Below are 13,066 nucleotides of genomic sequence, written 5' to 3'. Positions count from 1 at the left end.
CCCCAAGCGCGTGCCGTCGACGTAGCACAAGGGGAGAGAGGGCAGCGCGAGCTGGAGGAAGGAGGAGGAGGGAGGGCGGCCGCCGCAACTGCTCGACAGCCGCGAGCTCGACGGCCGGCGTCGAGCACTCGCAGGCCGGCCCAGGGGGAGAGGGAGGGCGCACGGCGGTCGCCCAGCTCCTCGCTCGCCCATGGGCGCTACTAGCGCTGGCCCATGGCTCGCCGTAGCGCCCCTCTCCTCCGCTCGGCTGCCCGCGCCGCCCGCAAGCGAGCCCAGCCGCGCGCCCAGCTCGGGGGGCCGCGCCACCCGGGCGGACGTCCGCCGCCGCCGCTAGCCGTGGCCACGCCGCCCGCGTGCTTGCTGGGCCACAAGGCCGCTCGGCTGCCCGCGCCACCCGCCCGCGAGGAGCGGCGTGGGAGCACGAGGACCACGTCCAGCCGCCGCGCGCCGCCCGAACGCGCGTGCCCACCTCCCGCCGCCGCCGGGGAGGATGGTTGCCGCCGCCAGAGAACGCAGGGGAGGAGCAGAGATACACGGGAGGCCGGAGAAGAGGAGGGGAAGGAAAGAGAGAGAAAAAAAAGAAAAGAGAAAAAATAAGATGGTAGTTGGATGATTGAATAAAATATGAGATAGTTAGGATAGAGTAGAGATATAGAGTACGAACGACTGCAGAGAAACTGGACGTAGAGTAGAGAATATTGATAATCAAGATGGAATATATTTTTTAGAGGATGAATTTAGAGTACGACGAGTGCACACAGGCTAAACGGGTCCAAAGCGCGCACCATGATGATAGGTCCACTGCTATTTAATGCATAGAGAGCTGCTCAGTCAGTAGCGGCACGTGCAGCGCCTCTTCACCAGCCGCAGCTGGCGCTTCACGAAGTCCATCTGCTTTTCTCTCTTCATTTCTCTATCATCCACTAAATATAAGCCGGCTATTCGTTGAGGTGGAATGGATCTAACAGCTTCGGTTAGGTTGGTTTATTTAAATATTTGACACGACTCTGGACACTAAGCAGCTGCTTGAGCACGTGCTCTTGACTCTTCTGCATAGAACCGTCGTCTGTGTCTCTGGATCACGATGGACCGGGCTCTGCCAAGGAGATCGCATGGCTGTCAGCGAGGAAAAGATTGAAAAGGGGAGCGTGATAGACCGGCATTGATCTGCAGGTCAGTCAAGCCTTCTGAAATACCAATCCATGTGGTCTGTGTAGAACAATTCCGGTTCTAGGGTTCAGACACGGGGGTAGAAAAAAGAGCAGTAGAGTACTATAAGGGTTTTTCGATTTGGATCTCTAGCAAGCTACAGCCATGCCTCAATAGTCAATTCCGCTTGGAGTTACTTCAAGAAAAATAATAGCCACGTTGCAGTTAATCTGTTACAGAGAAGAACACGCATGATCACAAAGCAGAACACCTTCATGGTGTGCTAGTGCCCCCATATACTGAATGGATAAAACATACAGATACACACAGCATAAACATAAAATTTACACCGAATTCAGTTGCCGGTGCTGGATTTGTTTGTTCATGGGCGGCACACGGAGGAACGACGACGATGTCTGCACTCTACAACTCATCATGTAGCTGTAGTAGGGTGGTATGCCAGACCTCCAAGCCACGACCTCAAACTTCTTCCCTCGAGGCTTTGCACTCCCAACATGCACCTCGTTCAGGGTTATCTTGGGTAGATCATGCTCCTGGGATGAACACGCTTCGTAAGTATGGTAAGCTGTGAGCACGGTATCAGTCTTGGGCAATCTCCAAAGGTATATCGGCCGACCATTCATCAGTAGGAGATCGCAAGGATGATCACCAAAGCGAAGGATGTGCATTTGAATGTACTGTCTGACGCCGTGGAGAACCCTTCGCCAAAACTGAGAGCAAGGGTTGGCTCTCAGCAGGCAACCGAACAAATTGGCCGATATGAAGCATCGATTCAGAAGGTCCGCCATCTCCATGCACACAGAAGCTAGCTCCGGCTGATCCTCTGCACCCATGCTTCCGAACGCGATCGTCTTGAAGAAGTACCAGTAGGCTTCTCGAGGCAGAGATTTCAGCTCGAGAGCTTGTGTTGTCCCAAAACTTGCAATCTTCTCCGATCGACTTGTGACGATGATTTTGCTGACCGGCGTGGTGCGTCGTCCTCGCAGTGCAGACAGTGTTCTTCCCCACCATGTCTGCTCATCCACGTCGCCAGCAAGCTCGATAACAACCAGCGATTTCCCGGCCGGATCGAGATCCCGGTACTTGATTGTGCCGTTGTCTCCCAAATGCGGCGATAGCTTTCCGTCCTCGATGTCGCCTTGGCCAAAGAAGACGATCAGGGAGAAGTGCCCGCGCACCCTCTCGTCCAAGCAGACGTGCTCGACGAGGGTGCTCTTGCCAACTCTTGGCCGACCGATCACTGGAAGTACGCCCGGACCTTCCGCGCCCGCAGGCTCTGGTCCCAGCAAGAAGCTGATGATCTTCTCCTGCTCTACCTCGCGGCCGAACATGCGGTTCTCCAGCCACAGGTGCCCGCTGTAAGGCTCGCGGCGCGCCGGCGGGTAGCAGCTCAAGAACACGACGAGCTCCTTCATGTCGCTGGCCATGCGCTCTAGGCCGGCGACCATCTCCTGCAGCTCCGACTCCGCCTCCCCCTCCCGTCCGGTGTCTTCAGGCGCCGTGCTCGCCAGCGTCGTCCTGGCTGAGACAGTGCACAAGCGCTTCGCCGGATTGAACAGGGACGAGGCCAACGACGAGCGGGAGCGATCCCGAAGACTGCTGACCTCGTGAACGCCTTGGCGCTTGATGGCGCTGAGCAGGTAGTAGCCTCTGTACACGCCTTCCCTCATCAGCTGAAGCTGCCGGAGCATCGCATGGTTGGTGAGGCGCCGCCTATCGGCCTCCTCGACGACGACCTCAAGTCGTAGAAGCACGCGGCGCAGCCGTTGCGGGGCGTCCTCCATTCCGCCGGCCCTGCGCCACCGGTGGTAGCACCTGTCCAGGGTGAAGGATACGGATCGGCTGATGAGGTCGCCGAGGATCGCGTAGGCAAGCGTCTCCATGGCGAGCGCCTGGGGCTAAGAACGATCCTCTTATCCAACTTTCTCTCTGTCCCAAAACCGAGAATGGAACGAGCAATAGCTTCAACGCTGGAGTGTCTCCCTGGAGAAAGTATCCGACTCTGTGACTCTGTCTTCGGTGGACACGGCTGTCCCGTGACTTTGACAATTCTTTTAATACGAATACTCCGGATCCAACGCCATGGACCATCCATTCTCATTCAATACGGCGAGCTGAGACTTGAGGTTTAACAAGGCAAACTGCTCCCTCTATTTTAAATTATAGATCATTTTGATATCTCTTGATATATGACTTTTGCTATACATCTAAATATATATACTGTATCTAGATATGTAGTAAAAGATATCAAATCTAGAAATGTTAAAGCGACCTATTTATAATTTGTAACAGAGGGAGTACATACTACATAACGTGTCACTCGTGAGTGTGACTATTATACTTATTTTGACCTTCTCCTATTTAGAAAACTAAATTAACATGTAAGCACATATTAGTGGATATAGATATCTAATTGCCCACTCCGGTCACAAAAAAATGAATGTTGTATTGTCTTAATTCAACTATTTGACAGCTTAGCCCAAACTATTAGTTATAGATAAAAGAGGTGGAACAACCAATTTTATCTTCGAATGAAGGGCTAATTTTATTCCTAAACTACTAAAATGATAATTTTAGTCATCAAACTTTTCCACGCAGCTAAATTTAGTCATTTTCCCTAAGTATCTTGCCACGTCGGTGTGCCATGTCAATATCCAAGTGTTTTTTTAGCAGCAACATATATTAGTTCACACACACTTAAAGACGAGACAATAAAACTTTAGCTTCTATCTACATTATTTTTTTCTGAACAAAGGAACTTGTGTGCTTGTATAATAAATATGTTGCTTAAATTTGGATCAACTCTATTCCTTAAAAATTGTACGTTAGTTTTCATCAAGGTGAAACTTGTATAATGCCTAAATTTATAGAAATGTTGATTTGTTATGAACCGCAGATGTTTAGATGTGATGAGACGTGCCAATATGGTATGACACATAGGATGAAGGACTATATTGAGCTAGATGGAGAAGTTTGAGGACTAAAACGGTCAATTTGAAAGTTTAGGGACAAAAAGTTGAGCTTCCGTTGCAAACTTGAAGACAAAATCGACTATTCCCTTGCTAAAATTTGGATTTTCGACGCAGATTGAAAAAATGAGCATGTCTCGTTTGCAGTTGCGAATGTATGCTAAAATCATCAAAGTTAAATTCTTATCGAGACGAATTTATTAGATGTTTCAGATCCTAGGTTGGTCCGTTTTTGAAAATGAGCGTGACTGCATTCAGCATACTAGCAGCGGGCAGAGACGGCGCGTGGCTGCTGTGCGTGAGCCCGCGCTGTTGGTGGATGATACCCTTCGGAGAAAAGGGATATCACAATAGCCCAAGGACTGAAACCTCCTTCACAGGTGGCACAAAGAACAAGAGCACGAAACTCGATGCAAGTGTAACCACTCACTTATATTCAATGTTACATCAACAACAGTTACAGGAGTATTTATAGCCGACGGTTCACCTACCCGCGAGCCTAGATTTCCCGTAATGCCCCGTAACTGCCAGATTTCCGGAATATGCCGTGGGCAATTAAGTACATTTACACCGGAGAGGCCTAAAGCTAAGCCTTTGACCCTGTCCTATGCCATGTTTGTGGGCCCGCTCCGTCAGACTGCCTTCGCCGGACTCGCCTGCAGTAGTCCCTCTTCGGCTCCTCGGTTCGGCTGCAGCTTGGGGCTCGCCCTGGGTCCTCGCGATCTTCGTCTTCAGGCTTTGGGCTTCGGGACGCCCGAGGACCTTGTTCCCTCGGGCATCTCGGCGGCGCAGCTTCGCCGGAAACCTCTTCGCATTGATGCCTTCGGCAAGATCCGAAGGCCCCGTTCTAGGTGGCTCGTCTTCACTGGTTTTGTCGCTCCTTCTCGGCCTTCGGTCGGTCGCCTTCGGCAACGTCCAAAGGTGGCATCCCAAACACGCCCACATACTGATCCAGTTGAACGCGTTGTGTGACTGGGCATTGCAGCCATGTGAATATACATCTGCTGTAGAACTGTAGTGTCATTGTACCTGAAGGTAAGAGCAACTATAATAGGCTCTGTTAATCGATGGAACTCAGTAGAAAAATGGAAATGCCGGTAAAATACTGATCCAACAGGCTCGCTTTCTTGCTTGCCTCTGTATCTCGCTCAGGATCGGCTCCTCTCCGCTAGACATCTTTACCGAGCGCATGTGACTCGCCATCCCCTTCTCGCGCACCCTCTTGCCCTCTCGGCCTTCAAGGGCGGGCCTAGTATTGATTCAAGGGTATTCAACCGAATACTCATAATTTCTAGCAAAAAAGTTATACACATAGTATATAATATGTATATGTATTAAAAAGGAAAATAAGGTCATCCTAAATATTATTTCTTGTATTCTTGTGTCCCATGTTACTTCCCTTGTACCGAATATTGCTTGAATCTAGACATATTAGGAAAACATGACCCATGAATTTGAAGGTTGAGGGTCTAAGATCTGGTTCTGAAATGGAAGTATTTGGGATAGAGTGTGGATTTTTATTCTCAAATCTGAGAAGGGAGAGAGATGATTTAGCGTATCTCTTGAAGATTATCTAGCATCACAAAACGGACTTCCCAATCTTATATTGCCTCTTGTGCTCAAATGGCTTACTTCACCTCTTCTAGACCCCGTCGCGACCCCCAACCGGCACCAATCCATCGCAATTCCACTTCCCCCTTCCCGTGTGGCCCGTCCTTTCTGCTTTTGGCTGATGACAGCAAACCCTAGCGGTGTAGCCGGCGACGGCTGCCTATCTACCATGAGACATGGCTACATGAGCGACCTGCAGCACTAGTAACAGCGCGGCGCACAGTGGCGGCCAAAAAAAAAATCTATCCTTTGAAAATATTGAATACCCAAACCCCAAATCCTAGGCCGGTGGGCCCACCCCTGCCGGCCTTGTGCCAAATTCTGCTCCCGCGCGCCTAAACCGCTCTCGCGCCCTTGCACCCTCGATGCCACCGGCAGCACGTGTTGCCATCACCGCCACCAGGTACAGGCCGCGAGCGCATGAGCGCCGGAGAGGGAGTCGTGGACCACGAACGCGGACACCATGGATGTCGTGGTGGTCTTAGCAGGGCACTCGTTCCCTCGCCGGCCATGTACTACAAGGACAGGGAGGTAAGGTCGTCGGCCACCATTGCACCGGCCTGCTGATGGACGCCGCCGCATGAGAGCAGCAGCTGCAGGACGCCGCGCTTCGCCCCCTGGTGCGGCTTCGCAGCACTGCTAAGTAAGCGCGACGAGCGGAGGAGGCAAGGGGCCGGCCTGGGAGGCCGGAGATGGAAAGAAGGAGGGCCGGAACATGAGAGGAGAGGAGCTTGGCCGTCAAGGCACTGGGCCGGCACCACCCATCACCGGCCGGGGCTGCCAGTCCTCGGGAAGAGAGGAGCAGAGAGAGAGGAGGCCGGCGAGTAGGATAAGGAAGGGGGAGAGGATGATGCGTGAGACCCATGTGGCAGTGTGTGTGAGGAGGAGAAGAGTTGAGGGTGTTGCTGGGATTTGGAAAGTGGAAATAGAGAGTCTGTTGGAGTAAACATCTTTATATGGAGAGGAATATATTTACAGAGTTAGATTGAGAGCCAAATAGAGATATAAAAATAACTATCCTCTTGAAGATGCTATTAGGATGGGATGACGGGCTTCCTCATAATTGATTAGACTATGATAAGCATATACCAAGTACAGTCAACAATAGACTAATTATTATCTATATCTATACTATAAAGGATGAAAGAATTAAGAACAATTCTCATCCACTCTAACACACCCACTCCTCTCACAAAGTATTTTTTAGACTCACAGGAAAGATTTTAATGCTTAACCAAACCTAACCCTTCCAGAAATCGCTGTTTTTTTTTCACCCGCGCGCGCCCTTACCCGCCCGCCCGTACCCACCCCGATCCCGCACGTCAATCCTGGTCTATCTTCCGTTTCCTTCCTTCTCTGCCGCACCAATTCCCTCCCCTTCGCTCCCCTTCCGACGCCCACCCGCACGCCCCTCCTCCGCCAGATCTCCGCGGCGGTACCGGAGGCCTTCCTCACTGCCGCGGCAGAGCTCCTCCACCGCCGCGCCGAAGACCCGGGTCCGGCGGCCATTGAGCTGGGGCACAAGCTGACCCACGCCCTCCTCCGCCGCCAGCTCAGCGCCACCGACCCGCGCCGCGGACACCATCACTCCGGCCTGCGCTCCACCTAGCCGCGGGCGCCGACGCCACGCCTCCTCCGCCAGCTCTCCGCGGGGCCAGCTCTCCCAATCTCGTGATCCCCAATCCGGAGGTCTCCGAGTCGCCGATCCGGGCGCGGCCGGAGGAGAGATCCCGCCGATCAGGGAGCTCAGGGGCTCGGATTCGAGCTCGTACTCGTGGCCCATGCTCTCCCCTGCGCTCGTGATCTCACCCTGCTCCGATGTCCCAGCCGCGCCTCCCCGCCGGCCCTAACCGCTGCACCCCCCTGCTCTCCGCCGCACTCGCCGACGCCTCTGACCTGCAACGAGCCGGTGCTCCCTACGATCTGCTCCGATCCGAGGTCCTCGCCGTCGGCCCTGCGTTCATCGTCGGCGCCACGTTCACCATCACACTCGGACCTGCAACGCCATGGACTATTCCGCGCGCTCACGATCTCGCCCAGCTGCGGACGCCGTCGCTGCGCCACCCTCCCAACCGCGCCGCCCTTGCGGACGACGTCGCCACGCCGCCCTCCTCACCGCGACTCCCCATGGTGCTTCCGTGGAACCTGAGCGCATCTCGCCCATATGGCTCTCTCTGCTCTTAGAGAGCACAAACTAAGGAGTCGGGAGCTTCCAGGTACCAATCCGACTCCCATTTGGCAGCAAAACTGCGATGATTAGAGCAAGTCGGTTGTTGGTTTCTGGATGCTTCTTCTAGCAATTAGCATCTCGCTTTGCTGTTACTTTGTGAATCTGTGTTAACTTATATTGAATTCAGATAAGCAATCTGTATTGCATTTTCACAAGTTGTTGTAATGTTTAATTGCACAGTTGCTGTCTCTCTGAAATGACTGCTGCATTGTAATGATTCATCATGTCTCTATGCATCAATTGCTGGTTTGTCTTTGTGGCTCTTGGTAGATGCTGATGGGGATCCCATCTTGATGTTGATAAAAAGGATTTATGAGATTGTGCAGACTTTGACTAAGTGGTGTCTCTGCGTGGGAGTTCACATGATGTGCTGGTGTTCTTGGAATGATTGGTTTAGTTAGGCCACTAATCTGTTTCCTATGATGTTTCAGCGTCAGGCCTAGGCTTCACGGCATAACCTGATTGTGTAAATTCATTTGGCTTTCTCTTCTCATGGATATTGACGAACCAAGAACTCCACGTATACTGGCACCGCCGCTACCGAATACTGGCAGCGGAGGCAGCTCAATAGCCGCGGGATCGGGTGGTGCTCAAGCCACCTTCCTCCGGCGCAGGACCATAGGTGTTTTTCTCTTCGTCGCCTGATCGTCCCCGATTTTACGTGAACCATTTGGTGAAATGTCATTCTCGATTGCATTGGTTTGACGGATTTAATATGATGCTAGATCATCCGTGCTCTTGAGCTACTTGAAGTTTCCATGGGATGATCTGGTTCATGTGATAGTGGTTTCAATACTGCCATCAAGATTGGTGGTGATCCGAGCGTTTTGAGGTAAGCACCTGCCGACCTGCGTCTTGTGTATTGCTCCGTGCATGTAGTTCTAAAAAAAAAGAGTATGCATTCCAGCCTTCAGAAAGACAGTGTTCAAGTGTACTTCAGATATTATGTAATTTTCTAGAGGAATGATATGTCACTAATTATTTCTGATTGCTATGAGTAGTGGATAAAGCAATCTTTTTGGTTTAGATGCAGTTCTGGTAATTATTGCTAAGATGACATGAATGCATGTGGTGCATGGTTGAATAACTATGCACCTTGAATATATGACTGGTGGTGATATCACTCTTGTTTGTTTAGACCCAGTTTTGGTAACTTGTAGGACAACTGGTTGTTTTCTCTCTTTATAGTATTGATTTATAAAATTTATGTATAATGTCATATTGTGCTGTCTTTATATTAATAAATATATCAGACTGTGTGCATATTAATTTTGACTCAAATTAGTGAGGATTCTATGGAACCAATATCAGCTTTCACACATGGTGCATCAATCAGTTAATCTTCCAACTTCATGTGATACAGGGCAAATGATGGGAAGGACATGTGCTAGCGGCGTTGACATACTCTTCTTCTTGAGGTAGGAGTGAGGAGGAAGGCTGAACCTTCTGAAACAGCCAGCAAAATTGAGGTATTTGACTATTTGTGATTTTTAAGGAAGGTGTCTCTCAAAGAGGGCACCCCGATCATATTGTATACATGATCCCCAGATTTCAGGTAGGATTGATGATAGCATTTATATTGTTGTAGCTGGACCTGGAGCTGACAACAATTGCTATAAAACCAAATCCATTTTATACCAGTAATATTTTGAACTTGCAAACTTGGGACTTGGGATACAGTTTCTATAGTTGTCCATGTATAGAATGGAGAGAGCTTGACCATGGCATCTATGTGTTAGTCTTTGCGTGACCATGACCTAAGCTAGAAAAGGATAACCTCTGTTTTCTTGTACTGTTAGTCATGTACTGCTAGGCATTGTCTCTTTTGAATAATCTCATGGATCAGGATCATATTTCAACCCAGTTTTTTTTTTTAAAACTAAAGGCAGGATTTCAACCCAGTTTTTGTGCGCTTCTTGATCCAGCTTGCAGGTCCAAATTAATTGAAAATCCAGGATATCAATTTCTTCCTGGGCGTGTTTTCAGAAAATACATCCACATCTAGATTGAAACCGGCAATCTCTCATGTCCTATTCATTTTCAGAAAAGTAAAAAGAGCAATTACTACTGAAAACGTTGAAACACTTCCCTCAGGCTTTATGATGATATATGATATCTTCCCTAGGACAAGTAAAAAGAGTAATTCAGTGACATTTTCAGAAGTCCTGATAGATTGGTTATCCTGCATTCTTTAACCATTTTTGGTTAGGACACAACTATGAATACTATTAACCGAGGCCGGCATATTATAACACTTTTCATTCTTCTGAATTTTTTTTATTTTGGTGTGCTTTTCAGAGTTAACCGAGGATCGCGCAGCGGCCGCCGCTCCAGCCGACAATGATCCCTCCATCACAGTACTGTAGGAAGATTGAAAAATAGCAGGCTAAAGTAGAGAAATAGTTCAAGGTAAATAGAACTGTCTTCCTGTTGGTAAATTCACAATTTCCCTAAATTTTCTTACAGAAATTTATTTTTTCAGATATGTGGCATAACGATGCCATCATTCATTCCTAACGGCTGTTCTAATACATATTTTTGCTTATGAGAAGAAGGTATGAACAAATAGAATCTTTTCTTCATTCACACATTGCAATGGTCATTCTTAATTGATCTGTTGAAAGGAAACCATGTTCATGGGCAAGTTGCTTGGATATACCGATTCTCGTGGGAACCAATGCATTTAGGTCTTCTCATTATTTACAAAAGATTGTGCTGATATAGGATCATCTACTACTATTCCAGGTTTCAATATATTTACAAACTAATTGATCAGTCCTTCAGAGGCTTCCAGGTTCAGCCGTGGTCATCATGAGTACAAGCTGCTAAGAGCAACAACCGTGTGGAGCATTGCAGGTTCTGTGAATTGTGCTAATAAATAATGGGTTAACATGCATGCCATGGTCAGCATTGAGTTCAACCTCCTGTTTGTTCTTCCTGCTATTCCAAGATGATTTGGAGAGGAAGGCTGTTTGTTCTTCCTGCTATTCCAAGATCTGGAGAAGAAGGCTGAGGTGCTCGAGAAGAAAATATTTCTACTTTGGGGCCATGTAAATCACAGAATCAAGTTAGCATAAATTATTGGGAGCTCACTCATGGTTCTTTTTTTGGACTAATTTCAGGTTTCCACACTGATAGCAGCAGGATTGACTAATTTCAGGTTTGATTTGATTATTCTATTCTCTTCTCGATTTAATGAATGCTTTGATATTTTCCGCTAATTAGAGGTGGGTTGTGATTGGGCCAGGAAGAGTATTAGTGATGGGGTTAAATACTAAGACCTTAGCTAAGTTATCTCTATATATATATGGAGGTTTTTTCCTTTGGGTGTTTTTTCATTCATTAAGTTCAGCTTTTTTATTGCTGTATGTACCAAGCTGAATGCCGTACATGAGCTCCAATATGTCTGTTCTAAGAGATTTACCTGATAATACTATATGCCAATATTAAGTTATTTTTGTTACAGTCAAGGACACAGTTAGAATGCTTGCATGGTAGAGCTCACGAGTTCAAGGAATATGGCTACAATGCAGTCCTTATGCAATCTGATTCTGTCAAGTATGCTCTTATGCAACATGTGCTATTTTTTTCCTACTGCAGCCATTTGGGGAGAGTTTATCTAAATGCCTAAAGCATGGACTTTACAATCCACTTAAAGTAAGATCAAAGTATTGCAGATGCGATATACATCACTAACAGTGTTTCATTCTCCTTTGTAATTTTTGACATTCCTGTTTTCTGCCTTTATTTACAAAATTTGGTTACTTATTCTGTCTCAAGTCTAAACTTTACTATCAGCTGATGGAGTACTGGATACCTGACCAATCTTTGCTTTTATGGAATTATATGCACTACTTTATTTGTCCATATGTTCAATCCTAGCATCTGCAGTTTATTCCCAGTAAGACTGTGTTAGGCTGCAGCACAATGCTAATAAATTTGATTCATCCAGAAGATATTATTTTTACTACTGCAACAAGTTTTGGATGTCAAAAAGATCTATGAAGAGATTAACTGCATTGCATCGAGTTTTATTTGTCAAAGGTCTAGGAGAAATTAGAACGGTAGACATATTGCTAACTAATTACACAAAATTATTAGTACAGTAGACATACCAGTATGCTTGATCACTTTCAGTATGCCTTATTCTGTTCTGATTATCTAACTCCTATGAAGTTGAATATCTTTTCCTCGTGTGTAAACTGTATGTTAATGCTGACGTGTAATTTCCGGAGGTGAAATCCGAAGGGTGTAGACTCATAGGGGGTGAGAGAACAGAGCGTAGAGCTGAAGGGTGAAGCTGAAGACACCGCAAGATCCCAGAACAAGACGCTCGAGAAACGGGATCGGCGGCAGCAAGGACACGAGGGCTGGAGGGGAGCAACTAGATGGAGGTGCGCGGTCAAGCAATCCCCTTCAGTTCATGACCGAAGGCTAGGCGTCTGAACAAACAAACTGAGCAGTAAAGGTGTAAAGGGTAGCCTAGACAATCCTGTAATTGTGTTTGATGGGATGGCTTGTCCAAAGTTAAACGAACGAATGAAACGTCTCTTTGGGCTGTTGTAATACTTCATTCGGAAGGGTATTCTTCACCAATAGGTTGCTCACAGATAATGTTGCTCTACTACGTTAGTTGCAGGTCACTTGCTTTGCACATGCATTTGGATTCAAACATTGGCAGGCTTGACCATGACTAATCTGAGCAAGAAATATGGATGGATCTTGCTACATTTTTAAAGTCTTGTATGCTACTGTTGGCCATATTTTAAATTCCCGTATCAATCAATAATCAACATTAATGGATTGAGACAAGTTCTTTATGCTACATTATTATTGTTATTAATTATTAATTTATTTTGTTGAATTTTGTGATTTATATATTCTTGATTGATTTGTCTCCTTGGTGGAACTCTTACACCATAGAATATATTATGTAGCTCCGTAGAGTTAAATAGAATTAGTTTTAAACATGAAACTCGAAATGTGCAAAACCATTAAATTAACATGTGTGTGGGCACGTGCATAACCACTAGTTCAATACAAAATGGTGATCCAGTCTAACGGAATGCAAAGTTAACCACAAGTC

General features: G+C 47.5%; 1 protein-coding gene and 1 long non-coding RNA gene across 4 annotated transcripts; one reads left to right on the top strand and one right to left on the bottom strand.

The window, feature by feature from the left end:
• Positions 1 to 1,493: 1,493 nt before the first annotated feature.
• LOC120674950 (putative disease resistance protein RGA3) lies at positions 1,494 to 3,053 on the bottom strand. The gene has a single exon (XM_039956045.1). It carries the CDS (start codon positions 3,051 to 3,053, stop codon positions 1,494 to 1,496), a length of 1,560 nt encoding a protein of 519 aa, XP_039811979.1.
• Positions 3,054 to 7,061: 4,008 nt separating this feature from the next.
• On the top strand, positions 7,062 to 12,718 carry LOC120672566. Of its 3 annotated transcripts, none has more exons than XR_005674202.1 (8): positions 7,062 to 7,966; positions 8,412 to 8,602; positions 8,706 to 8,812; positions 9,344 to 9,449; positions 10,279 to 10,389; positions 10,463 to 10,535; positions 10,726 to 11,140; positions 11,581 to 12,718. It is a non-coding gene; the product is annotated as an uncharacterized LOC120672566 (long non-coding RNA). The 3 variants fall into 3 exon arrangements; XR_005674201.1 differs by having other exon boundaries at positions 7,063 to 7,966; positions 10,726 to 10,994; positions 11,103 to 12,718; XR_005674200.1 differs by having other exon boundaries at positions 7,064 to 7,966; positions 10,726 to 12,710.
• The last annotated feature ends 348 nt before the right edge of the window (positions 12,719 to 13,066 follow it).

Source organism: Panicum virgatum, chromosome 5N (assembly GCF_016808335.1).
Source record: "Panicum virgatum strain AP13 chromosome 5N, P.virgatum_v5, whole genome shotgun sequence".
Taxonomy (NCBI): Eukaryota; Viridiplantae; Streptophyta; class Magnoliopsida; order Poales; family Poaceae; genus Panicum; species Panicum virgatum.
Note: the sequence above shows the minus strand (reverse complement) of the source record. Positions and strands in the feature narration are given on the sequence as shown.